The sequence below is a fragment of the Perca fluviatilis genome, chromosome 13 (assembly GCF_010015445.1).
Source record: "Perca fluviatilis chromosome 13, GENO_Pfluv_1.0, whole genome shotgun sequence".
NCBI classification, from domain to species: Eukaryota; Metazoa; Chordata; class Actinopteri; order Perciformes; family Percidae; genus Perca; species Perca fluviatilis.
In genome coordinates this window covers 23,303,089-23,328,399 of record NC_053124.1, presented here as the reverse complement: position 1 = coordinate 23,328,399, position 25,311 = coordinate 23,303,089, and the positions used below count along the sequence as shown (strand labels likewise).

Genomic DNA, 25,311 nt, shown 5'->3' with positions numbered 1-25,311 from the left:
AGCACATAATGTAATGTGTTCCTCATGATTTTTATTGTTTTAAAAAAAAAAACATTTCAAAAAAAGTTGGAACAGTAAAGCATTTACCACTTTGTAATGTTGCCATTCCTTTTCACAACACTTAAAAGACGTTTAGGGACTGAAGACACCATGTGATGAGGTGTTTCAGGTGTAATTTTGTCCCATTCTTGCTGCAAACAAGTCTTAAGGTGGGCAACAGTACGGGGTCTTCGTTGTCGCATTTTGCGCTTCAAAATGCGCCACACATTCTCTATTGGAGACAGGTCGGGACTGCAGGCAGGCCAGTCAAGTACCCGTATCCTCTTCCTCCACTGCCAGGACTTTGTAATGTGTGCAGAATGTGGTTTTGCATTATCTTGTTGAAATATGCATGGACGTCCCTGGAAAAGATGTCTTCTTGAAGGCAGCATATTGTGCTCCAAAATCTCTATGTACTTTTCAGCATTAATGGTGCCATCACAGAAGTGCAAGTTACCTTTGCCAAGGGCACTGACACAACCCCATACCATGACAGACCCTGGTTTTTGGACTTGTTGCTGGTAACAGTCTGGATGATCCTTTTCTTCTTTGGTCCGGAGCACACGGCGTCCATTTCTCCCAAAAAATACCTGAAATACTGATTCATCTGACCACAGTACACGTTTCCACTGTGTGATGGTCCATCCCAGATGCCTTCTAGCCCAGAGAAGTCGACGGCGCTTCTGGAGACCGTTAACATAGGGCTTCCTTTTGGCACAGTACAGTTTTAACTGGCATTTGTGATTGTAACTACGTATTGTGGTACTTGACAAAGGTTTGCCAAAGTAGTCCTGAGCCCATGTGGTGATATCGCTTATAGATGAATGACGATTCTTGATGCAGTGCCGCCTGAGGGATCGGAGATCACGGTTGTTCAGCTTAGGCTTGCGCCCTTGTCCTTTACGCACTGAAATTCCTCCACATTCCTTGAATCTTTTAATTATGTTATGCACTGTTGAAGGTGAAATAAGCAAATGTCTTCCTATCTTTCTTTGAGGAACATTGTTTTTAAACATTTCAATAATTTTCTCAAGTATTTGTTGGCAAACTGGCGATCCTCGGCCCATCTTTGCTCCTAAAGGACTAGACCTTTCTAACAACTATCTTTTGTACCAAATCATAATTACAATCACCTGTTGACATCACCTGTTTCAAATCACATCATTATTTAACCAATTTACCTGATTACTAGCCCTAAATTGCTCCTGTCCTAACCTTTTTGGAATGTGTTGCAGGTCTGAATGACAGGAAAGGATGTATATTTACAAATGAAATTAAGTTGACCAGACAAAACATGAAATATTTTGTGTTCACATTGTCTGCAATGAAATACAAGTCAAAGTACATTTAGAAATCACTACTATCTTTTTTTATTTGTGTTTTCCATACTGTCCCAACTTTTTCTGATTTGGGGTTGTAAATGATATCAGCCAACAACATCAGCCTACAGATGTATCGGTCGGCCTCTAGTTAGAGGTTCAACTATTAATCAGTCAGCATGAAACAGTGTCAAATGGCTGAGGCTTCCTGCCCACTCTGTCTAATTAGAGTACTTTCCTGTTTGACATCTGTGCTGCTAACTAGCTAACGTATAGCAGGGCCAGGGGAAAGCAGAGCTCAGTTTAAAAGTAGCTGCAGAGAGTGAAGGCTTGCTTGGAGGGCTGATTTGTAGATGGAGCAGATGATGTCTGAGCGTTAAAAGTGTGTGTGTATTTGTTTTGTGTGTTTGTGTGTACTGTAGGTATGACTGTGCATGTTCTGTAAGTTTTGAGTTTGAAGCATTTGCAGAGTGATACCCCGTCGTCTCCATCTCAGAGCAGGCAGGACGTCTTTCTTTCATCTCTCTCTGATGTTTGTCAGGAGGACCTTATATCATCTGAGGCCAAGCCGTAAACCTCCTCTCAAACTCTACTCTAAGTAAACATGATAAGGTTGCAAAATTCCAGGAATATTCACGGTGAAAACGTTCCTTGAGAATTAACGGGCAAGTTATGTGAATTAACAGGGAAAAAATGGAAATATAGGAGTTATCTGCTCACGCTGTCATATGCAGACAGAAACTAACCTTTTACCATTTCATAAGCAGACATAACCAATTTATTTGCCAAATAGGCAATTTGTCATATAAATACATACAGTGCGAAATGCAATATGTGGTGAGTTACCTAGCTAGCAAGTTAACTAACAGGAAAAAGTACTTTGAAAATTTGAGCCGACAATGTGGGCTTTGTGCAAACTTCTGGTTTACAGTGAACAACAAATATGGAAAAGGAATGTTTTAAATGAAAGAATGAAAATGGAATCGTTAAAACTCCTCAGCTCATTTAAGCAACATCCCACATGGTAACTAGCTAGCAAAAACTAGCAGAAGGTGATAAGTTATAAAATGTGTACTTTGCTATAGGCTACTATCTGCTGCTAAAATATATAAAACATACATTCACTCCTGTAATATAATCAAGACTTAATGAATACATGTAGTCCTAGCTCAGACAGTGCAGTAGTGTTGGTGTGGGCTGCACATGCGATGGGAGAATGCACTGTGCATGCAAAGGGTTAATTATAAGTTCACTAATAAAATGCCTTTAAATTGAAATTGTGATGAAATCCCCAAATTCCTGAGCTTAATTTACGGACCCTTTGCAACTTTGATATTCAAGGTCTTCTTTGATTGGCAGTGGAGAATTCTTATGAGGTTGAAAATAAAAACTGATTTAAATATTCTTCAGGTGCCAACAACAGTAATTCCGAGTATATACATGTACTGTAAAACAACGTGGGGGCTAGTTTTTTTTCAAAGTACACTCCCAACAATGTTACAGTACTTGTTCTTCAAGTACACAACAACACTTTCTCAAGTTCAAAGATAGATATTTCTGTAGCTATTTCTGCGAACACCTGAACAAGCAAGCTTTCCCTTTACTAAATTAAAAAGCAGAATGAAAAGTGATGACAGGGTTTGAGCAAAAAACCATAGCATTCTTTCAGGTGATGTAGTGTAACATGCCCTTTGGCAGTCTCATCACAGGAAAGGCACGTTTATTTGTATAGCACATTTCATACATAAAAGCAATTCAAAGTGCTTTACATAATCAAAAACGAAAAAAGTATCCCTTACACAGCAGACCACAAAGCCTGTTGTTTATTCTTTACTCCCTGTTTTCATAGTTCTGATATTAGTGATGAACCCTGAATCCATATTTTTAGAACTGAGCATTCAAACCACTCCAAATAACTCTCCATGTAGAATGCAAAACAAACACAGTTTGCATGTCAAGCCAATATTGTGGCATGGTGGTGCTGTCACTTATTAGTGGAAAAAAATCAACTTCAAACTCAAATTTGATTTGAAAACAACCTACGTAGCCTAATCCTAAAATTGTTTCAGAGTTGTTTGAATGCATTTTACTAGAGATGCACAGATTGACCGGCTGGTGACCCATAATTGGCCAATTTTCACGTGATTGGCCATGACCGGCCACCGGCGAACAGTCAGCCGCTCTCTCTCCCCTCTGCAGGCTGAACAACTGGGACATGAAAACCGCACTCACATGGGTCCCGTGAAATATGACAGCTACGGTTTAAGCAGGTAGGTGGTGCAAGATGGTAGTAGCAAAATATTGTCCTTGATTGAAATGGAGTTGTTAGGCTGGCATTGTTCTGCATCAAAGCTGAACGTGGCACAACTGCACCAAAAGCAACGGGATAACTGAATGGAGAAAGCAAAAAGACGCAGAAAAAAAAACACGTACAGTAAATAATGGTGTTGAAAGAAGAAGAAAGAGAGAAGGTTTTGCACCAAAGAGGTGGCATTGTTTTCACCAGACTAGCAAATCATGAGGTATCTGGCTCTGCAACATGCCCGTTAAAAGGGGCTGGGATTACTCCACACGGCTCTCACAGAACGCTCCCCAACTCGTCAAATACTGACGCTTTTTCACGACTCTCGGCGTCTGATACTGATGCTCATTCTCTGCTCAGGACACCATTACTGCTCAGGATACCACTCGCAAATAGTTGTTTACTGCTATATTAATTTTCTGAATATTGAGTACAGCCCCTTTAAAACCGGACACCGTGTTTTGGTGAGAATAACTCAATCAACTTTAACAAAACATTTGCTTCCAGTGAAAACTCTCTATCTGACACTGCACTAGTGGAGGTAGTACATCCCTGGATGACACTTGAAGAGAGGCCAAAGACCCCGACCTCCTCCACACAGACTTGGACTACAGATTGTGCTAGGAAGTGAAGAGGAAGACGGGGCATGTTTCAGGCAATCCACTCCACAATCCCACCACTTCTACATCTACTGCACCACATCCTACTACCACTGCCACCTCAATACAAACCCCTATGTTTCAGCCATTATCTTCCACGTAGGATACGTAAGTAATATCAAGTGTAAAAACTAAAGACTAGAGTTCATATACATGTATGTTGGATTCTGATGAGTCCACCAACCTTTCACTTTGCCCAAATTTAGGAACAGCCCAGATTGCAAATCAATAGGGCTGCAACCAACAATTCTTTTCTTTAACGATTAATCTGCCTATTATTTTCTCAATTAAACGCTTAGTCTACAGAATTTTAAACAGGAAAAATTCATAGATTTGTTGCATCTCTACAGCACATTTCACAACAAATATTGCTTGTTTATGTAAAAATAAACCTTGAATCCTTGCAGAAATGTAGACATGTAGAGCCTTGAAGAGCCAAGTATTTTACAAAAAATGTACAGACAGTGGCTAACTTACTACGTAAACTACCACATTGTTTATGCTTCCAGAGGATGCCTGATGACCTGAGAGTGCTCCGGGCCTTGGCTCCTTTAAAAATGATTTAAAAACATCTCTTTTTAATGGAACCTTTGGTCTTTTACGTGAACTTCCCTCTGTTTGATGTATATACAATTGTATCCAACATGTAATTTGTTCTTTAAAGCAGTCTCAAAAGCATCAGAAAAATATAAAACTGGCCTTAACGTGCCTTTTTCTTATGTTACACAAGTGTCCTACCTACAACATAACTGGCAAATATGTACACAATATAGTGTGAGCAAAAAAAAGGCTGTCCAACTTACTTCATGCCTTCCTTTCATGTAAATAATAGCTCTAAACACCACAACAGTCAGACAATGGTTAAAAAAAACTAATTGCTTACATGGCCCTTAAACACTGTAACACAAAGCAGAAATAATTGGGGTTGCACTTGACACTAAATGCAGCAAAATACTAGGAAAACACTTATTCACCACAAAAAAAACCCAGCTCTGATACCTCCTCCGCAAGAGCTTTGCAGCTACACTGCCCCTCTGACCCCCGCAAAACAATTAAAAAGCCCTAGGCATAAAGGGAGCCTCTAATGGGCCACATATGAGACTGCTAATAAGACAGAGGTATGGGCACCTGCTGTGCACAGACTACTAATTCTGGAGCCTGAACATAGCGGCGGAAGACGGGATAGGAGCAATAGAGGAAAAGAGGGATGGAAGAATAGGAGGTATAAGGAGGAAGGGAGAAAGAAAGGGAGAGGAAGTGGAGAACAGCAGGGGGTAACGTCTGTGGGAGTGGAAAGAGAGACACGCCTAGAGAGAGGAGGAGGAGGCAGGGAATCAGAGAGCAAAGCGAGGGCAATGGAAAGAGACAGAGAGAGAGTATCTGCCAACCAAGCTGCATCCCTCTCTCCTGGTCTTATCCTACAGTTAGGAGGTTGCGTTTGTTTATCATCAGGCCTCGGCAGACTCGGCAGCCAGTAACACTGGAATTCATTACACAAGCCGAGCCGGCAGCTTGCTCGCACAGGTCTGAAGAGGAGAGAAGAGCAAAGCCAGACAGTGGATGGCTTTTCTATTTGAAATTACAAACATCCCCCTGTTTTTAATTTCTCCCTATCTCATTTGAATAAAGAGGACAGACGCGGTAATTAACGGGGTATTAAAAAAGCAAGGCAGTGTGCAGTGAAGGAGAGGAGGAGGAAGAGGAGGAGGGTGAGGGGGCATGGGAGGGAGAGCAGCAGCAGAGTGGGAGAGATAGTAACTAAAAGAGGGGAGAGAAAGAGAGGAGCTGTGGAGAATTAATAACAGGCCAGATCTCTCCAAGGCCTCCTTAATGGGCTGTGACAGGAATTTATTCACACTTAGGCTGGTATTAAATCAAACGCGAGGCGAGTGGCAGTGGCAGGCTGCAGCATAGGGGTGGGGCAGGGGGGCAGGTGCAGCAGAGAAAACAGCCGGGGTCTGCCATGTCGCACAGGTCCAGCATTACAACCCCCCTACCAGGGTGGAGGGTCAATACCAAGGCCCTTGGGATAGATAGAAGGATGGAGAGATGGAGCGATAAAGGGACGTATGAAGAGAACAAACGATGAGTGATGTGCCAATGACAAGACAGCCTGTCCCGTGCCCAAGATGGAATGATTATCAAGTAGTCCGGAGAGTCGCTATGAATCATCCTTCCTCCATTCTGCAAAATGCACCGTCACTCAGCCAGCCAGTCAATCAGGCAGGCAGGCAGAAAGGAGGCAGATTCCCACAGCACTTGCTACAAAAAAGCTGGTCGAAAATGGAAGCTGCTTATAACAGAAACCTCTGTCCAAATTAGTGCTTGGTGAAAAATTCTGCTGGCAAATTTACCTGTCATATGTTTTGTTTTTCCTTCATTAATTGACGTGTGTCCAGTATTGTAGGATATTCATTAGGGCTGTAATTTGTGGTCACTTGGGTGCCACAGAATTCAGTCCATGTATTGGAGCAGAAACAGTATAGTTTACATGCTAGGGCTGAACGATTAATTGCATTTGCAATAATATCGCAATATGTTAAAACGCGATTTCCTAATCGCAAAGGCTGCAATTTGGTCACATGACTCGCGAGAGCAAATCAATCTGCACTCCACAGAGAAAGCATCAACTTGGCATGCTAACGCTACGCCGTACCTTGACCTGATTTCTGTCATTCAAACAACTCTGAGTTGTAGTTTAAAACTTTACAGCCATTTTAATAAAATGAAGGGTTTTATTCGGGCTTGAGTCCATACATGCAGTTAATGGATACAGGCACACAGAACTGAAGGCTCGGTTGGCAACGATTAGCTCCATTATAAAGATATGGAGTGAAGGAGCTGCCACTGAGAGGGGTAACAACCAGACTCTGATAAATGACGTTCGGGGAGCTTTCACAGCAGCGTGGCCGCAGTGTTTCAACGGTTTTATTAGTACAGTTAATCCCACGGCAAGAACACCAGCAACTAATGTAACGATAGCCTCTCTGAGGCATATATAGAGACACATACATATACACACACACTATATTTTTACTTATTTAACTGTATAGTAAAGTTCAAAGACAGTGTTTAAAAAGTATGTTTATTACAGTAAATTAAAGAAAAGTGTAGTAAAGCCACATATTTGTTTTTATATTTCTACAATCTGCACTTTAGTTTGTTTGATTTGTTTCTGACTTTCACATGAATGTTTACACCAGGCTTGGTCAGTGCTCAATATACTACTGTGATTGAAGTAGTTAAATAAAAGATGTCATTCATATAAATTCATGCATCACCTAATTTCATCATCACATACCTCCAGGAAAGAACAGTTTGTTTAATCTATCTAATCGTGTGTTGTTCATACTATACAATGATTTATTGTTTGTCTTTGTTGAATAATACAGAAGACAAAGAGCTTAAAAAAGAATCGCATATTAAATCGCAATAATTGGGGGGAAAAAATCGCAATTAGATTATTTTCAGAAATCGTTCAGCCCTATTACATGCACACCAATATTCCACTATTATTCCAAATTTGATACAGGTCATGTAAATGGCATACTCCGTTTGGATATTTAGAATAAGGCCTTTTTCCGAATATAGCATTTTCAGATTAAGACGTGGGATATTCCGGTATTATTCAGGTTTTAGAGGCATTGTTTGGACATGTATTCAGCGCATTCAGAATATGCGTCTCAATCTGGGTTTTCACTGCAGGCTTATGGTCAGTTCTGTGCGTTGCTATGGTTTCTGTACACAAACCAAGCAGCCAACAGTTTGCAAGGCTGGAGACCCGATAAGAAGGAGAAACACAGCTACTTTTAAACATTATCAAAGGCTTGGATATCAACAGGTTTTTGGATATGTGCAAACATCGCTATGCCGAGCTTTTCAAGAAGCTGGTTGAAGGAATGAAAGAGGGACGCACAGTCCAACAAGTCCGCCGCTGGTAAACTCTGAAAAAATCCTGTTTTGCACGGCTACATTGTAAACAGGAATATTAGTGGAATATTCACTTTCATTAGCCATGTAAACAGCTTAGTCGGAATATCGTCTTTTTCGGAATTAGGGCAAAATACGGAATATTATGTGCATGTAAACGTAGTCAGTGTGGATGACTGGGGATCCTGAATTGAAATGCACTATCACTTTCTACAGAACCAGAGGTATGCAGCACAGAGATTGAGCAATCGCAACCCATTAGGCACCAATGAATTATGGCTAATGCTTTACATTTATGCAAACAAAGGACTTTCACACATGCTCAAATAAACTCTACTTCTTCATACACACATCAACTGCACACTGGGACACATGACATAGAGTATACGAATATTGTATAGAAGCAACAAGGACAAATAGGCACACACTCATATTTACATCCAGACACATGTACACTGGGGGAATATACACATTCAGGGCTCCAGACTGCGACCAAATGTTCACATTTTGGGGCTACAGAGCTCCTAGTAAAAAAAAGTTAGTGTGGACCCTTGATATTCAAACAAACTTAAATTCAAATACATATGGTCACACGCAGCATGCTTCCAAGTAAAGACACTTGTGGAGAGTGATGAGAGTGATGCCTCCCCCTCCAACGCTGGGCAGATTGCATCACCATCCGTCAGCCAGATTTCGACAAACAGCAATTACCCCAATCGACAGATAACAAGAGCAAGGCTATCACTCACAGCCAAGACATCCCATAAAGCAGCCAGACATTACCATGGAGGAGTCATTTATCTGCCTCTCCTCCACCCATCCCCCTTCCACCACCACTGCACCCCACACTGATCTTTACTTCTACTACCTGTTAAACGCCGTCAGCTTGGGGGGTGGGCTTCAGGCTTCAGGCTTCAACTGAATAGAGGTAGGATTATGGGCCTGGGGTTATGGGGGATGGAATAAAACCTGAAGTGACATCTACCGCAAGGGTCAAGGTCCCTGCCTTTCAGATGCAGTTAATTTAAAGGCAGCTAGACGGTGATGGCGTAAACTACACTACTGTACTACAACTGTAGAATAGGATGTCAATTGCGGTTTTTTCTTTCTTTTTTTCATCATTACAACTCTTTTAATCATGTCATGTCACGGAGCCTTCTTCTTCTGCAATGGTTATCTCATTGGGCCTAACCCCTAATACTTGCATAACAGTCATGGATGGAAACACGATTTTCTGCACTATATTTGGATGGAAACATGCTAATTAGAGCTGAAATGATAAGCCGATTAATCGTTAAGCCGATCAACAAAAATTACTACAATTTACATGATCAATGAATAGTTTAAGTAATTTTTTAGGCAAGAATGCTTAAAAAAATAATAAAAGTGAATATGTTCTGGTTTTCTAAGGCTTCTATGACCACACACTGAATCCACGGGTTTGACAAAATAAGCAATTTGAAGAAGTCACACTGGGCTCTGTGAAATTTTAATGGACATTTTTCACTATTTTCTGACCATACAATTAATCAAGAAAACAATTGGCAGATTAATCTTTAATAAAAGAATCCTTAGTTGCAGCCCTAATGGCAATAGGAAGCTCCCTTATAACTCTCCGGAAATGAATTGTGTGTTTCCACCTCATGTTAGAGTCTCACTAGTTAATTTCGCTAGTGCTAATGAGTGTCTTGGTGGCCTTTTCAAAGGTTATTGTTTTATCAAGGGGTTATCAATGCTTACAGAGACACATTTTCAAGCATGTTTGCTTCAGTGGACTTATCACACTCACAAGTGGTGTCGGCAGCCACTCGCTGCACCAATCTAAACTTCACTAAGGTTCCACCCTACCTGACAGATTTTGGATTTTATGGCTATGGTAGCAGACATCCGGCCTGCCTCTGTAACATTACAGATACAATGTCAATATTTATGCAGTCTATAGTGGAAGCAGGGCTTGGGACAAGGCTGTAGACAAGGATGAAAGGTGCTGTAGGTAGTATTGTGAAGATCCAGGACTTAGCCAAAAGATTTGAACTTCGACAACTTCTCAGTTGAGGTCTCCTAAGCCCCTCCCCCCACAAGTGAGAATGAATATGTGTGCATGAGCAGTGAACAGGGAGCAGTGGATTTGTGCAAATCGCACTACAGGCTGTAGGTGGTGCCAGAGGAGCCGGATTATTTTTTAAATGACCTGCTTCATGTAGTTCTACTCGGAAATAGGGTCAGTTTCAGCAAATATGACAGAAATTTAGTTTTATAAGTCTTACCTACTGCCCCTTTAAGTAGGGTTTGGACATTGTGAACATTTAGGACTGTGCCAACGATTCTACTTTCCATTATTCCCTCTTGTGAGCACAGAACACACACTTCAATGGCTCTCTTCAGATCACTCTGTTCTGTTATATTGTAACAAGGGTGGTGTCTGTTCCAAGGTTATTTCACTCAGAACAGAGCGCACAAAAATCCCCATCCATGGATTTAGAATCCCATTACCGTGCCATCCTATCACTCTGCCAATCACAACCATCCCATAAAGATGCATTATATCACTGTCCATTACTTACAGCATTGAGTGAATTTCAATTGTAAGTCATTGAAAGTTGTTTTTTCCAACAAAAAAAATCTGCTTTTTGCTTTTGTGAGTGGAAATATAAGGCTACCAATCCTAAACCAGTTTGACATATAAGGTGAAGAGTCTGAGACATGATTGTACTTATCTTTTCACTTATGCATCAATCTTCTCTCTTACTTTCAGTCTCTCTGGGCATCCTGTCACAGAAGGCATCTGTTATCATCTATCGTTTCACCTGTCTCTTATTTCCTGTACATCCCTGACTCTTTGATACCCCTATACACATTTTAATTCATATCACAAACACCACACAAATTATTTGTACTTGCGTTTTGCTACCTGTTTCCTCCTCTGTGTCCCTTCATCCTTTACCCTCAGCTTTACTCTCTCTGACAACACAAGCCATTTGTCTGGTCATCCATCCATCCATCTTCAAACACCTTTCCCACCTGAACAGTTCATTTCTCTTTCTCCTTTTACTCAAAGGCTTTCTTTCCATCCTTCTTTTTCCCCTCTATCACACATCTTTTATCTATCACTCCATCAACCTTTTCATGGTAACATCGTTCTGCCATTTAGCTCTCTTCCTACCCTTTTCTCTCTTTTTTTATGTATCTCTCTTTCTATTTTCTGCCACCTCACCCTCCTCCCGATCATCCCCCCCATCTCATCCAGAACTATCCTATCTGGCTGGAGTGACTGCAGCAGATGTAGCCAGGACACAAACATCTGCTTCCCCTGTACTGCTGCATCTCTACTCTGCTGATCAGACTAACCGCTTTAACTCCCCAAAGCTTGCTGTCCTTACTGCGGCCTTAATGTGCAGCTGGGCAGCCTGGGCAGAATCACAGCTAAATATGCTGCAAACACAAAGGACAGATTGAAAAGCGGTTTTAAAAAAAAAAAAGCCTCTGGGTATGGTTGGCCGATATGACAAAAATAAACCCTAATCGTGATAGAAAATTTCTTCAATAAGAAACTAGAAATGTCAATATACTGTTGCCAAGTTACATTGCTTGATAAAATGTTATCAACCAATCACGTCACAGAAGACGACTGGCTTTGTTTGTATCATTCATTTATTTAAGTAGATTCTCTGTTTGCAGCTCATATAGTTCTTGGTCATTGTCAGGTTCTGAATCTGTAGAAGGATATTTAAGCTTAAAGGGGTAGTTTTTGACCACTGGTAGCGCTATGCAATTTTAATGTATGGGTCCCTGTTGTGTCTGTTGTTGTGCACACAGGTAACATGATAGACATTTGTACCACAGTTTAACATTATTCTACTGTTCCACAGGTAGTGGTAATGCAGCAAAGAAACAGCATTGAGACAACAAAGGCAGGGAAGAAGAAAACTGCAAAATAGTTAACATGCACGTAAATAATGCAGGTTTCAAAAATTAGCTTTGCAAATTTGTTTGGGTAAAAGAAATGCATTCAACAGTTTTGTTAGGCCTCAAGGATGCACACACGGGCTCCCGGATAGCTCAGTTGGTAGAGCGGGCGCCCATATATAGAGGTTTACTCCTCGACACAGCGTGCCCGGGATCGACTCCAACCCTTTGCTGCATGTCATTCCCCCTCTCTCTCCCCTTTCATGTCTTCAGCTGTCCTATCAATAAAGGCCTCAAAATGCCCAAAAAATAATAAGGATAAAAAGGATGCACACACTACTGAATTTTAAACAGTGAGCAGTGAACAGAAATTACCCTTTACTAAGTCCCCTTATTTAATCAAGACTAATCATAAAGCGATCTGATGTAGATCAAGAAAAGCAGTCTAGTTTAAGAAAGACTTTTATGCAAGACAACTGAGATGTGGCTAAAAGTCAGTATCATCACATCATTTATATATTGCGCATTCAGTGTACGATATATTCCACTTCAAAATAAGTGACGTATTGCATACACGATACAGTATAATGAGCTGTTCTTTTAGATATACTACATAATAAGGTCTTGCTATGTGTTAACAGATTGTATTCTGTATTTCAGTCCGGTATTGCATTTAAAGAGTTGGAATAAGCACTTGCTTATTTATCTACCACAACATCAGCAGGCTTTAACTGTGCTCTTTGTGGGTATGGAGGCTTTGTGTGAAAAGGCGATGCAGTTTGTTTTGGATGGAGCTGAGTGCAGTTGAGCGAAGGGTTCACTGCAATGTTTCACTGTTGTGTTAACATTTAAAAGCAGCCAGGGGAGCTGTGCTGAGCTCTTAAAAATAACCAATTCGCATCTCTGTTTGCTGACACTTCTGACCTTGGACCATTATCATTGCAGCACAGCACACAACACGAGTTGGCATGCACAATCTGTACAGATCCAGCACAATGCACATACAAAGAGGGGAAACAGAGAAGGGCTTCAGCCAGCACGCGCACATACTGAAAGCTTGTGTGAAAGCAAATGTAAACACAATCTTCTCTCTGAAGAAAGAACAAAAGCTCTTTCGCACTCTCTCAAACTCAATATATACACACACACACACACATACATATATATACACAAACAAAACAAATCCATTTCAGACAAAGCAAACTAAAAAGGCCTCCTAAATAATGCATGATGTCTTACCTTTGCTACGCTCCACTGTCCATAACTACTGTACTCAGGTGAGATGGAAACTGCTTGGAGGTATTGTGTCTGACTTCTGGCTGTCTACCTCACCTGCATCTATGCAGGATCTAGGTTTCAACGACCCACAGCTGATATTAGTACACAGCGCTTTAATGTCATCTTGATGGGCCCTGTTTCCCAGGGAGAGATTAAATCTAATCCTGGACTCAAAAATAATCTATTATGGCAAATGCCAAAACATCAAGGGGCAGGTTTTTTTCAGTGTTAAAGGTGCCCTGCCACACGTATTTCATTACTTTGTGGTAATGTCTGAAGTTCTACCATGGACTCTAACATTTTTTGTGGAAAAAATGCCTTGATTACCTTGTTTCAAGCCATTCTAGCATGGTATAGAAAGCCTACAGGAAGACTCAGCTCGATTTCTGCCAGTTCTCATTAATATTCAACAAGCTAAGCTGTTTGAATCTGATTGGCTAACCAATAAGAGAGCCTGGCTGTCAGAATCCTTTACCCAGCCCAACTGGGCGAGCTAATGAATAGTAATGAGCTCAGGCAATATGATATGATGTCAGACTGACCAGCTTTTGTAATTGGCCTGATTTCTCTGCTTATTTCTTTTCAGTGGCTAGAGCTGACAGAGGAGGTGGCAATTCATTTTCACATTCACAACATAACACAAACACATATGGACCTAACATATTTCAAAAAATGCAAGTAAAAACAGTTTTGTATGGCAGGGTGCTTTTAAGAGGATCTCTGTCGTGTCCCGGTGGATAGTTCAGCAATGCTTTTCTATTGTTGGATTATGTTTAATTAACATCTGAGACACCACCCTTCACCCCTCTATGCATCTCTATGCTCAGATTCAACATGTTTGTCTGTGGTGTGTAACTTAAGCCATGACTCAGGATTAAATCTTTCCCCAACAAACTTTCAGACTTTGATTGACAACATGGCATGTCAGTCTGTAGAAAAGCTCTCTGCTCTGCACTTCAGAGTGTCATAAAACAGATTCTCTATCAGAGCTGGGCAAAATATATCTGACAGTAAATACATTTGAAAAAGCTCTTAGGTGTGTTTGATGTCTGCCAGTTGAAACCACTCCAGAAGTGAATAACTCACTCACAATTTATATTAAAAAAGTAAAGGCTTCTTCCTTTCTTTTAATATTTAAAACACCATCAGCTACTATCTCGTTTAAGTCAGCTCTTGATCAGTTCATTCACTTTTATATTGATATTAATACAAACTATAAAATGTAAGTTATTAGCTTACTTATACTAGTATTATAATCTTTGTTTGCATTCTGGCAACTCAAAAAATGAATCTAAGGTTCAACAATCGACAGGATCCTCCTTTACGGCACACTGGCATAATGTTTAAGAAGGCTGAGCAGAGTGACACACTGATAAAGGGGGCACATCCTCCAGTCCCCTTTAAAACTGGGAACCACCAGCCTTGTCAGTCAGTCCATGGGTACTCTGCCCAATCTCCATGTGATATTGAAGACGCGTTTTGAGTAAGATAGCCCAACAATATCCAGAGCCTTAGCATTTCCCACCAGCATATTGCCCCCCTTTAAACACACAAACTCTATTAGCAAACAATAAAGTTTATCAAGTGTAGCCTCTTAATTTTGTTTTGTATAAACCACATCTTTACAACCTGGATGGTTGCTATCCAAATAATGAAAGCTGGGCTATTAAAGCTTCAGGTTAATGATGGTGAGTACAATTACTAATCCGTAATGAATTTCATGCTTAATTATTATTTCTATCTATCTAATTATTATATCTTTAAGATGATATTAAAGTTGGTTTTCCCTCACGCTCAGCTAGATTTGAAATGCCTGCAGGCCCATGGATGTCAGAGGTGAACTGAAACTTTACTGATCTAAAATAACATGCTAAACTGTGATAAAATCTCATGATATCACTTTTTGAACCTTTTTCCATTTTTCTTTTATCAGCCCTACCTTCTCATTTCATTACCGTTGGCTGTGAATGAGACCTGTAACCCTAACAGTGTTGTGCTATTGAGCTACAGAACACAATACCTTGTTGACCTCCAGGATTTCTCTCCTCTCCTCGGTGGCAGGGCGGCTCTGGCCAGCTGAGCGATCCTCGTGTTTAGAGCTGTCATCCTCCACAAAGGGTATCAGTTGCTGGAAGGGACAGCAAACAAAAATCAGACTGTATTATTTACTGTAAAGCAAGACGACTGCCAGAGGATCACTTCCAAAATTCTGATATATTCAACTGATATGGATTGCATTCGGTTTATCAATTACAGTAATACAGCACATATATAATCTACAATGTAAAAGTACAGTTTTATTTTTGTGACAATCAACTCTATTTTAAGAGTAGTTGTGAAGTACAACTCATATTCACATTTTCCTATATATGCCCGCTGAGTGCAGTTATAAGTCAGAATTATGTGCGTATGGGCAAGCTCAACCTTTGAGTGCTATCCTACACTGAAGATATCCCTGTGCTGTCTCATAATCTTGTTCCCATGAACTGGTGAAAATGGGGATTCTGTGTAAGCTCTTGAACACAGTCTCACTGGTCTCTCTTCAACATAGAGAGAGACAGTACAGAGACAGAAAGTGAGTGGGAGATTAATTCATTTTTAAACGCTCTGTGTGCTTGACCTTGTCTGCTTGACACTACAGTGAGGCTGATGTGCGAGAGCCCTCAGGCGAGGCACAGTTCCTGAGCCGACAGGGTCACCGCCTGCTGCTTTACCTCACACTGCACCCTAGTGGCCACCTCAGGGAGGAGGCGAGCAGGAGGCTTGCTGCAGTACCACATCCAAGTGATGTGTGTATGTCTTGAGAACACACTGTTCCGTACATAACGTACAGCAAGGACATAACAGGTTTTATACTGAGAATGTGTGATTAATGACATGCTTGATGAGCTACTGAATGGACACACAGTGTAAATGTAGACAAATGTCTGTGCTATTGTACAGAGCTTCCAGGAAATACACAGTATCAGCTATGTTGACATAAAGTCAATTTTGTGGATTAACACTCAGAAATCTAAAAACTATTTTAATGGGTTTCAATTAAAAACGCAAAAATAATCTGCGGGAGTTGATTACACTGGAAGCAAGGATTTGCTGTTGCAAGGAAAAAATAACATCAACAAGAACTACCATCGCCAAAGTTTCCTTTCCAAAACAAAAACTGTCATACCAGACAAGATCAAAAACACAGATTAGGTAGGAGACTCTCCAAACAACCAGAAGCCAATATCAACAGCCATATAATGGAAAAACCCACCTTGCTCCAATAACGACTTGGCACGATGCTAATCTAAATCATGCAAAGTTGGTTCTTTAGATTAGTCTGCTTTTCTACACTGTTTGACCTGAGTTTGTGCAGCTGGAGTGGAGACCCTGCGGAGACTAGACAATGATTGGAGTAAGATGGTTCGTCTGGAAACAATGACTGACTGGGGTTTGAATACGGCTAGAGCAGGCCAACGTCAAGACAAATATGTAAGGAATAAAAAGGAAGGCACGAAGGAAGATGGAGATAAGTGTAGACAAACAGATGAAGAGGGAGGTGAGGACTGTAAGACGATGGGTAAAATGTCAGATAGTCCGAGAGAAAAAAAGCTAAGGCTAAAAAGAAGAGACAATACAAACCGAAAGACAAGAGAGAATATGAGAAACACAAAGAGGCCAAGGGGGAGGGAAAAAAAGAGCCACAGAAAGATGCAAAAATCTGGATAACTTTCTGTGCTGCTGTCCTTTTTTCAGGCCGATATTCACGCCAAACTGAAAACTGACTGTTGGAGGGAGAAAAGACAGCACGACATGTGCAGGATATTATATCAGACAAACTATGAGCTTGTCTCTGGCTCAAGGAAACTTTAAGTAGGAAAAGAGGAAAGTTCTTTCATTAGATAATTTCTAACCAAAGCCAATGACATATCAAATTTTAAAGGTAGTGGGCTGATTTTTGGCAGTTCCTGAGGGGAAAATGAAATGTGCTGAGTAGGGTGGGAAAGTGTAGTATAGTGTAGTGTGTGTGTGTGTCTGTGTGTGTGTGTGTGTGTGTGTGTGTGTGTGTGTGTGTGTGTGTGTGTGTGTGTGTCATAACCCTTTCTCTTCGAGAGAAAGATGGATGTGGTTTGCTGCCTGACAAAGAAGAATGGGCTAATGAAGTTTTCCAGGTTGCCTTGCTGAGACAAAAAGCAAAGAGTAGAAAAGACCAAAAAATAGCAACAACAAAATAGCGGGGTGAATGTGTAAGGGGAGAGGGAAATGAAATAGCATGGCTGAACAGTGCAGGAAATGACAGAGGGGAGGAAGACCACAGAAAAGAGGAAACAGAGGGAAAGTAGAAGAGAAAGCTGGAGAGAAAGAGAGTGAAACAAAGCCAACAAGACCAAATAGATTAAAAGAAAGAAATGGGAAATGAAGGAAATGGAGAGAGACAATACTGAGCAGCTATCAGAGAGAGAAAGAAGATGAAAGGTGGAAAAAGAGGGATAGGAAGAAGCGAAAAGAAATACAGAAAGTGTGAGAGTTTGAGAAAAAGAGGAAGGAAAAAGCTGCAACGGAGCAGCAAAGAAAGACAGCTGGAAAGAAAAAGGGGAAAGCGCAGACGTGTGCATTTGGTCCAGCTGTTCATTAAACGGGTCTGTTGCTAATTAGACTGCGATGAGGTCACACTGCCCGAGTCATTGATTCCACTTCCTGTGTCGGGCAGCCAATAGTGAGCGGCTGTCAGGCAGGCACCTGAATTCTGCGGGATGATAAATGGCATGCATGCTCGGGCCAAAATCAACTACCCTCAGCCCCAGACAAACATGGTGAGCCGAGCTATTGGCTGGTCAGCACTGAACTGGGTCTCAGCCTCAAGGGGAAACAAATACATTTAAATAAGGTGGAAATAAGAAGGGGAAAATAGCTAGAAGGCGTAATGACTCAATAAGGGTTTACACTACTACAGCAAAGGAAAATGTCGGAAGTGAACCACTCATAGGCTTTGATATAGGGGCGGAACTCCAGACGAGAGTCATTCTGAATAACCAGTGGACAGATCATTCAAAATGCTTCTGAGCAACTGCATTACTCAATGTGGAAAATGCACACAGTGGCAGCCATCACAAATTTGTTCCAATTTAAGACTGGTCTCCTCCCACATTCTCCTTTATCCTCAGTAGGAGTCTGGTGAGAGAGATTAGCTCCAAACCAATCTGTAGAAATTGGGAAGGGACTGCCGCAGTCATAAATCCAATCAAACAGCGGTGGATAGCCTAGCTGTAGCCCTGCATGGAGCCTCAAACGGTGCATGCCCAGTGAGCATGTGTGTGCCTGTGTGCCTTTGCGCGTGTGTGTTTTGTTGTTCCTGAAGGTGGATGGCAACCGTAACCAGTGGTAAAGAGACTCTGGAGACTCACCTAAAGCAACTGAATCTGCTGCAAGCGGAGAAAAGACAGACCTGGAGGGAGTAGGTGAGATAAGAGTCCCCCAGGGTAAAGATGTGTGTGAGTAAGGGGGGATGTGGCAGTAACAATGGCCTACTTTCTTTAAACTAACAGCTTCCTAATTTAGCAGGCAGTTAGTGTGAAACGCTAGGCCACATGTAGATGAGGCAGTGTCTGAAAGCACACACAAAAAAATCCTGACAAGCTTATACAGTACGAGTTGACATTTGCATGTGGAAGGATCAATTAATCATTTCAAATTAAAAATGTAGTTCCTTCCACCTCTACACCACAGTAGTTACAACCACCTCATGTAGGTTCTAATTGCAGAGCTAGGTGTACAATATATGTATTAAAAGCATAACTTGAGGTTGGGTGAGGTAGGAGAGCATCTCAGTCAGTAGCAACTGAGAAATGTATAGATAAACATAAAACATTAGTACATGTCCTTCTAAACGGGTTGAAAATGAAGTAAAGCTTTCTTAATCCAATTACCTCCATATAACAATATTTTCTGGGTCAGGTTTCTATAAACATGGTGCCAGTGATGTTTGACATAACAAATTTGACCGGATAAAAGGTGTAAAGGGCAACACACACCTGCAGTGTCTGACGCATATCAACGCTTGATGTTTTCTATGAAATCCCTCGCACCAGCGGCGACCAGCGATTATGTGTCAACTCAGCAGGATACGCCACTGTCTACTATTACGCCACTATTTTCCAACTTTAATCAAAGTTATCACAATCGTCCCAGTTCCGCTACTGTACCCTGACTACTACTTTTGTCTGTATGATGCATGTCCAGTGTGTGCTACAGCACCAACACTCAGACCCCATTTTCACCTGGCGACATCCATCCTGAGTGATCAGATCACAAGTGGACAGCTCTAAGTACAGGCGAAAACACTCTCAGGACGCATTGATATCGGATCGCATAAAAACACATTTGGAGGTGGTTTGAGCCGCATGTGTCCACATTCTAATAGCAGTGAAAACGGGAATGTATCCTGTGTAAAGACCGCTTACTCAACTGTGAGCTGAAATACGTAGGCTAGCCTACTCATTCAAAGTATTTCTCATGTCACAGCAACCACTGAGAGAATTGTGTGTTTTGGATGTTATCATATTCTGTTAGCAGTGTGTCTGTGGTTTTGTTCCTGCATGCTGCCTGATCCTATATCCCCGGCTGTCTCGAGCTCTCTGCAGCTCTGTTGTCATGAAAATAACGTTATTTTTAGTTTCATAAAACATCCTGAATTCACCTATATAGGACATTAGGCTGCTACAAAACTTCCTGCTCCTATGTCATCTCCTTCTGTGGTTTATTAGACTCGCATTACCAGAGTTACACGGCACTGTCTGGAGGGTTTCATTTCCTATAAATTCTTCACAATAAAAGTTCTCCGTTATTTTGTGATTTAAAAGCTTTTATTATGAACCCGCAAAAATCAGGAAATGTTGGGGTTTCATCAGCAGTAACGTCTCTTTCTCTCCTGCACAGGTCCCGGCGCCCCTCAGTAGACATCCTTATGTCGGCACACAGGCAGCGCTTTTTCATTGAACGTTTCTAATGTATGATTTATGTGAGTGTAACAACCAGCCTATATGCAATATATATATATTCTGTATATACTGTATACGTAATAATGTACGTGTTAATTTGCAGTTAGAGCGGGGAAGTGATATCCGATCACAAGAGGTCACTCAGGATGCATTTGGAGACACATTCTACTGCCAGGTGGAAACACACATACCTACAGCTGTCCACTTGTGATCACTTACATCAGATTTAAATACCAAGTGGAAATGGGGCTTATGAGAACTATAAGTGAATGACAGTGAGTATGATTATTTGACTCAACTATAAGTAAGGCTTCATAGTGTGCCAAACCTTGGTTGGAATTATTACCTGTATTCACACTGGCCCAAACCACACGCACATGTACATATCCACTTGCATTTTAATCACATTAATATAAGAAAATTATGTCAAATCTTGTCAGTGTCACTATGGCTCACCTCTGGAGGTATGAGGTCCATCCCGGCACAGTTTTCATTGCATTTGTCATAGACAAGGCGCAGCTTGCGGAACAGCACAGAAAGCATTCGTAGGTGCTCCTGGAGTTTCCCCAGCCTGTCCTGGTGGGTGTTGGGGTGGTATGTGACTCCATTAGGCAGCTGAGAAACACCACAGAGGAAATGTTTTGTTAAGCAAAGTACAAGTCTACAATTTTGCTAGTGCTAATAAAAAGAAACAGCCATTGATCCCCACTGACTGCAAAAAGCACTAGAAATCCTCTGTTGTTCCCTAACTGGTAATAGTTCATTGGAAGCCTTCTGCTAATGCACACAGTAGAGGCACTTTGTGTGATAGTTTCCCTTCTACTTAAGAATGACAGCAACCTAGGTGTAGAGAAACCTTAAAAATGTATGTATGTGTAATGTAACAATATGTAATGTAACAATATGGTAACTGGTCCTGATAATATAGTACAATCACAGTTTAAACTCAAAAACACAAACACAAAAAAAATCAGCTGCATCAAAGGTTAACTGCATCAGCCGCTGCACTTTGAATGTTTTCACTCACTCTCATACTGAGATCTGGCATTACTGGCTTTTAACCACAATGGGTGTTAAAGAGTGACAATACAGGTTTTTACTGAGAAAATCGACAAGCCTCTGGGGCAGCACTGTCTGATTATAAACATCCTACATAACATGAAACAAGCATGCCTTCAGGGCAAGCAAAGTGAAGAAAGAAGACACAGAGAAACAGGGGGGAGACAGACAAGACAGACAGGCAGAGGGAGAGAGAGGCAGGGAAGATGAATGAAGATTTTTTATGACTATAAAGACAGTCTGGAATATAAAAAAAAAAATAAGTCACAAGAATGCTGTTTGTGCATTCTGTCGCTGAGGCGTGTTTGTTTGGCCCGTCTCTCAATTAATGTGATTATATGCAGTTTGAAAACCCAATTATATTTGAGTAAAGGCAATACCCCATTTTCTCGAACGTCATGTTAACTCGTTACCCGGCTAATATGCCGGTTAACAGACCTAGATAACTCCTTTAGCAACCGGGGTATCTGAGCATGTATACACCTTAACTGGGGTAACACGTTACGCGTGTGGGCATGCTCCGTAGATTATAAGTGCCCCTGCCCACTCCACTGCAGTGGTTTTTGACCCGGAAATGGAGGAGAGCAGTTGGAAGCAAAGGCGCCAAAAACATCAGCAACAACATGAGCTTTAAACCTTTCAACCCACTGAGGTCTTTGCCATGGAAGGTACAGCAGAAAATGTTCCCACTACCTTCCAAGTTGTGGATTTTATACAAAGGTCAACCCGAAGAAAAAGCCTTATCCTGACCAATTGTACTTTGGCAGAGCACCACCTACTGTACCAGAGGTAAAGTTAATCCCATCATTCTTTCTATTCTTCCGTGCTCATGTATACGGGGAGAACTGGCATAACAACTTTCCTTTATCACTTGATTGCACTAATTTACCATATACAGTACAAATAAGAGACAGATTTCTGCAATCAGTATGACTCATAAGACTGTACAATGATAATATGTCAGACAACATACTGTGTGTGATGCAGTCAAGACTTGTTCAGCTAGTGTTGGATTTCAACAACAAATGTCACACAACATCAGTGTTGGAAGTGTGGAAATATGCATTATTCAGCCAAAACACTTTGATTTCAACAATCTGTCCACACTAAATAGCAGCTTAGTCCCTATTCATTAGCCTCTCATCACAAATTCAACCACTGCTTGGACTCCTCATTCCGAACATTAACTTTTTCTGTAAGATCTTTGGTGTTATTTGTGACAGTGGCCATACTTTTACCAACTCATTACAGAATTAGACCTGCTTTTGTATCCTTACACTGGAATGACAGCTGTTTTGTTATTTGCATAATAGTGCTGTCATGTTACCATCAGACATCTCATTACTATTTTAGTAAATTATTTTAAATATATTTTAATGTTGTGTTTATCTTTTGGCTTTTTATGATTATATTCTGCTGCTCTATCTTTTGTATAGATCTGTTAAATTATGTTGTGTTTTCATACTGCAGTTTTCACTCATCTCATGCTATTGTTCTTATGACATTAAGTGTCTTGTAAGGGTGTTTGGGCTTTGGGAAACATACGCAAAAAAAAACCCTGAAAAAGCAGAAGGAGAGGCAAACAGAAGACTGAAGGGTGAGTGTAACCATATTTGACAGGCGTGTGGGCAGAGATGGAGACAGACCTGCATGTTCCTAAGGAGCTGAAAGATCTCCATGGTCCTGAGGACAATGTCTTGGACCGTCTCCTGGCCGATGCGACAGAGTGAGGCTGTGTTGACATCCCGTGCTGCCTGGGCCTGCTGCTGCTGCTGCTGCTGCTGTTGTTGTTGCTGCTGCTGCTGCTGCTGCTGCGGGGGCGGAGGCTGCCCGCCAAAAGGCGACACCAGTGGAGGGGTTGTCATGGAGACAGCAAGTAAAGATGCTGGTGGAGGAGGTCTAGTCCTAGGTGAGATTACCTGTCAGGCTATTTCACACCAGCACACCCTTACATGCCTACATAAAAGTGTTTTACAGGAGTAGGAGGGGAAAATGTTGATGAGGGGGGAGAAAGTAGGACAAGTAAAGTCACAGAAGTCACTGAGAAAACAATAGTCACCATAATGTATAAGGATACTGGCATAACATTTAGCTTGTATCATCAGTCAAGTTCAAGTTATTTATTTATTTTCACATGCACAACAACTACAAATTACAATGCATACCAATATAAAAAGAGAGTAACATTTTGAATCCAAGACTTTTCAGAAAGTGCAGAAGTTAAATATAGTGATACAACATATATATAAACATAAAATATATATTTGTGGTAAACAGGTGTACAGTAACTGAAAAATGAATTAACAATAATATAAGTAGGAATATAGTTAATGTATATGTGTAATGAGAAGTAATAAATAAAAATATGTATAGATATAACGTTAAGTTAGCCACAGTGGTATTAATAACAATGTGCAACACTCACATATACACTCAAGACATGCAGTAACGTTACAGCTCTCTAAAAGCTTCACAGCTGTCACAAATAAACTAAAACCAAACGCGGTCTAACTTAGCTAGCTAAACAGAATCAACACTGACAAAGTATCTGAGCTAACGTTATAGCATTTAATATAAGTTGTATACCGGGTTTTTAGAAACAGTTAAACGTAGCTTTAAACCAGTACAAGTATGTTAGAAGCTGTCCTGGACTTTTAAATGCCACACCCAACAACATTCAGTCTGATAACGTGTCAATTATTTAGCTAACAAAGTGGAGTGGTTGACACTAAAGCTAAGGGGACAGTCACACCACACACGACACTTCAGCTTTTTCTCGGTTCATTATTTATGTGTCGATTGATTATTCCGTCACGACGTTAACTCAACACCGCAGTGCGTGTTCAAATTAATTTAATAGCACATTAGACAACGTGTAATGTTACCTGTGTGGTGATAATTTATCTGTTTTGTTGACATGTCAAGTTGTCTGCTCTGCTCCTAGGATTTTCAGCTACCGCAACTATCGCGAGAATTCGGCTTGAAACCGCGACTGATTATTGTAAATGATGAAGGAGATGTGCAACTTGAAAATGCCTTTTTTTTTATTTAATGTTATTTTAAGGGAAGGAGATATGATCTACACGGATTGAATGTCATAATTATTTAAATTAAAATAAAAACATATTTATCGATATTTACCACCCCTCACCCCCCCTAATGGTTTGAAAGAATTAATGACAATATTACGGTAAAGCAAGGCGCACTAAAATGTGTTCAGGCTACTTAGGGTAACAGCGCCATATGCTGGTCTACTCTTATATAACAGCCAAGTCACACACATTGACTTCATCAGTCCACAGGCCAATTTACGCCACATGGTTGCTTCTCATGGGTCATTATAACTTTTTAAGTAAGCATGATTCAACTTCATCCCATAAATGGATATGTTGTCTAATTTGTGTTCAATAAAATCCTTCAATGCATCCATTCATGCATTTATTAGGTCTACCTATACTGTACAGCTGTCCTTGGATTACTTTGCGAGCCATCAGAATTCAAATTAATTTGAAATACAAGAGGTGTCATAAATAGACATGTTGCTTCCTCAGCATGTGCGCTGCCATGCAGCAGAATTACAGCTCTGATTTACAGAGACTGGAAATAAGAGCTTTTGAGAAAAAGAAGGCTTTGCCTTCAGGCTTGAGTGGGGCTGAAAAAGTAGATTATGATGCCTATTACTTGATTTACATTATTTAAATTTGGGGTTACAGGCTGGATTTCAATTTCCTTTTATCTAAAACACATTTTGTGTAATAATAACTTGTAGTCGTTTCTTTTCACGTATTCTTTGTCACTCTATCTTCAACATTTCATTTCATTTATTATACAGGGAAGTT

The 25,311-nt window shown here is 40.8% G+C and overlaps 1 protein-coding gene across 1 annotated transcript in view; it reads right to left on the bottom strand.

Annotated features, from left to right (window-relative positions):
* Window positions 1-24,481, bottom strand: part of med30 (mediator complex subunit 30) — a 35,489-nt gene extending 11,008 nt beyond the window's left edge. The window contains exons 1-4 of the mRNA XM_039821141.1: window positions 24,358-24,481; window positions 23,119-23,428; window positions 20,870-21,028; window positions 15,454-15,561 (exon numbers count right to left, since the gene is read on the bottom strand). Coding sequence (XP_039677075.1) covers window positions 15,454-15,561; window positions 20,870-21,028; window positions 23,119-23,337 — 486 coding nt within the window. The 5' untranslated portion in view covers window positions 23,338-23,428; window positions 24,358-24,481. The remainder of the gene's footprint in view (window positions 1-15,453; window positions 15,562-20,869; window positions 21,029-23,118; window positions 23,429-24,357) is intronic.
* Between the last annotated feature and the right edge of the window lie 830 nt (window positions 24,482-25,311).